The sequence below is a fragment of the Dipodomys ordii genome, unplaced genomic scaffold (assembly GCF_000151885.1).
Source record: "Dipodomys ordii isolate 6190 unplaced genomic scaffold, Dord_2.0 Scaffold108, whole genome shotgun sequence".
Classification (NCBI taxonomy): Eukaryota; Metazoa; Chordata; class Mammalia; order Rodentia; family Heteromyidae; genus Dipodomys; species Dipodomys ordii.
The window spans coordinates 983,763-986,581 of record NW_012267324.1 but is presented as its reverse complement, the minus strand read 5'-3'; the positions used below and the strand labels follow the sequence as shown (position 1 = coordinate 986,581).

The window sequence follows — 2,819 nt, the reverse complement described above, 5'->3', positions numbered from 1 at the left end:
GGTCAGTGTGTGTGGGGGTCACAGGAGGTCATGTGTGGGTGGGGGTCACAGGAGGTCAGTGTGTGGGTGTGGGGGTCACAGGAGGTCAGTGTGTGTGGGAGGTCACAGGAGGTCAGTGTGTGTGGGGGTCACAGGTGGTCAGTGTGTGGGTGTGGGGGTCACAGGAGGTCAGTGTGTGGGTGTGTGGGGGTCACAGGTGGTCAGTGTGTGTGGGGGGTCACAGGAGGTCAGTGTGTGGGTGTGGGGGGTCACAGGAGGTCAGTGTGTGGGTGTGGGGGTCACAGGAGGTCAGTGTGTGGGTGTGGGGGGTCACAGGAGGTCATGTGTGGGTGTGGGGGTCACAGGAGGTCAGTGTGTGGGTGTGGGGGGTCAAAGGAGGTCAGTGTGTGGGTGTGGAGGTCACAGGAGGTCAGTGTGTGGGTGTGGGGGTCACAGGAGGTCAGTGTGTGGGTGTGGGGGTCACAGGAGGTCAGTGTGTGTGTGGGGGTCACAGGAGGTCAGTGTGTGGGTGTGGGAGGTCACAGGAGGTCAGTGTGTGGGTGTGGGGGGGTCACAGGAGGTCATGTGTGGGTGTGGGGGGGTCACAGGAGGTCATGTGTGGGTGGGGTCACAGGAGGTCAGTGTGTGGGTGTGTGGGGGTCAAAGGAGGTCATGTGTGGGTGGGGTCACAGGAGGTCAGTGTGTGGGGAGGTGGGGTCACAGGAGGTCGTGCATGGGTGGGGTTACAGGAGGTTGTGCGTGGGTGTGGGGTCACAGGAGGTCGTGCGTGGGTGGGGTCACAGGTCGTGCGTGGGTGGGGTCACAGGTCGTGCGTGGGTGGGGTCACACACACCATCTGGGTCTCGTCCTGGCACTTCTGCCTGATGTCGCTCAGCATGTCTCGGAGCTTGGCCTTCTGCTGGTCCATCTCGTCCAGGCGCTCCTGTGCGTCCTGCTTCTGCGCCTCCAGCTCCTGCAGGCTGCTCGTCTCCCTGTCCAGGTCGTTCTGGAGTTCCTGGGGGACAAGGGTGGGCATGTGACAAAGTCAGCTCATGATGACCCGGATGACAAATCAGTGGGGGGGGGGGGGGGGGAGAGGGCAGCCTGGCGCTGGGGGCTCATATCTGCAATCCCAGCTACTCAAAAGGCTGAGGATCTGAGGACCGCGGTTCAGAGCCAGCCCAGGCGGCCAAGTCCATGAGATTCTGATCTGCAGTGGACCACCAAAAAGCTGGAAGTGGAGCTGTGGCTCAAATAACAGAGTGTAAAAAGGGTCAAACAGAGAGCAAAAAGGCTAAGGGATAGCACTCAGGCCCTGAGTTCAAGTCCTACAATTGGCACACAAAATAATGGTGCACTGAGCCAAGTATTAGTGGCTTGGGCCTGTGATCATAACTACGTAGGAGGCTGAGATTTAGAGGATCAAGGATTGAAGTCAGCCCAGGCAGGAAAGTTCTGGGGATTCCATCTTCAGGTAACCAACAAAAAGTTGAGGTGTGATTCAAAGAACAGAGCGGTAGCTGAGCAAGGAAGCCAAACAATCATGAGTCCTGAGTTCAGGTCTTAGTACCAGACAAAGAAAGAGATAGAGAAAGGGAAGGAGGGGGAGAGCAAATGGAGCTGGCTGGAGGCAGACTCTCATGGGCGCTCTCCTGGTGCACTCTAGCCCCTGGCTCTCTCCCCAGAACCACAACATCTTATGGGTGACTGAGAAGCCCCCAGTTCTGGGCCTGGCCCCCAGAGGATGGCGATACCTGGACTTCACTGGTTTTCTGTCGGATTGCCTCCTCCTTCTCCCGAATGTCCTGTTCCAGGGAGAACTTCTCCCTGAGACCAAGACAAACGAGTGAGTGAGAGATGGGGTCCAGCACAGGCGCCGGCCCGCCCGCTGCCAGGGCCAGCCCGCACCTCTGCAGCTGGGCGATCTCCTGGCTGATGTCGTCCAGCTCCTTCACTCCCGTGAACTCCCCGGGGCCCAGCGAGCTGGAGCTGTCCTAGGATCAGACAGGTCATCACTGAGGGCGGTGGCACTGGGGCTGGGGCGGGCTCTGGAGGTCTCAGTGCGGGGCAGGGACACCCGCAGCCATCCGGGCCCTGGGGACTGGAGGGGCAGCACCACCTTGCCTGGGCTGCAGGGTGCAGGGCTACAGGGATGGGGCGGGGGCCTGGGCTGCAGGGGCGGGGCCTAGGATGCAGGGGCAGGGCCTGGGCTGCAGGGGTGGGGCCTGGGCTGCAGGGGCAGGGCCTGGGCTGCAGGGGCGGGGCCTAGGATGCAGGGGCAGGGCCTGGGATGCAGGGGCAGGGCCTGGGCTGCAGGGGCGGGGCCTGGGCTGCAGGGGCGGGGCCTAGGATGCAGGAGGAAGGACCACAGGGGGCGGGGCCTGGGGTCCATAGTGGGCCAGGAGCAGGGCCACAAGCATCAGAGGCGGGTCCGGGAGCACAGGGAGCAGGGGGTGTGGCGTGGGGCCCAGAGCGGACCCGGGGAAGGGTCCAGGGCCACAGGGAGCGGGGAGCATGGCCTGGGGCACGGGGGGGGGCCGGGGAGGCGGGGCTGGGCGGGGCGCACTCACCGGCAGGGGCGCGCCTCTCTCCGAGGGCGGGACCATGTCCGGCGAGAGGACCTGCGGCGGGTCCACGCCCTTGCTGACCTTCTGCTGAATGAAATACATAGCGAGCGCGAATTGGTCTTTGCTTAGCTTCCCCGTTTGCCTCGTATCGGCCAGGGCCCTGGAGAAACGTGGGGTGCGGTTACACACGGAGCGCCAGACTGCGGGGCCGGCCTCGGCCTCCGCCGGGCCCCACGCCGGCCAGTGGAGGGGCGCCGGCCCGGCCCACAGGGG

The 2,819-nt window shown here is 63.7% G+C and overlaps 1 protein-coding gene across 1 annotated transcript in view; it reads right to left on the bottom strand.

Moving 5' to 3' along the window:
• Eps15l1 (epidermal growth factor receptor pathway substrate 15-like 1) overlaps nucleotides 1-2,819 on the bottom strand; it is a 34,868-nt gene that overhangs the window by 20,688 nt on the left and 11,361 nt on the right. Inside the window, exons 13-16 of the mRNA XM_013028299.1 lie at nucleotides 2,550-2,706; nucleotides 1,888-1,973; nucleotides 1,734-1,806; nucleotides 833-994 (exon numbers count right to left, since the gene is read on the bottom strand). Of these exons, the coding sequence (XP_012883753.1) occupies nucleotides 833-994; nucleotides 1,734-1,806; nucleotides 1,888-1,973; nucleotides 2,550-2,706 (478 nt within the window). The remainder of the gene's footprint in view (nucleotides 1-832; nucleotides 995-1,733; nucleotides 1,807-1,887; nucleotides 1,974-2,549; nucleotides 2,707-2,819) is intronic.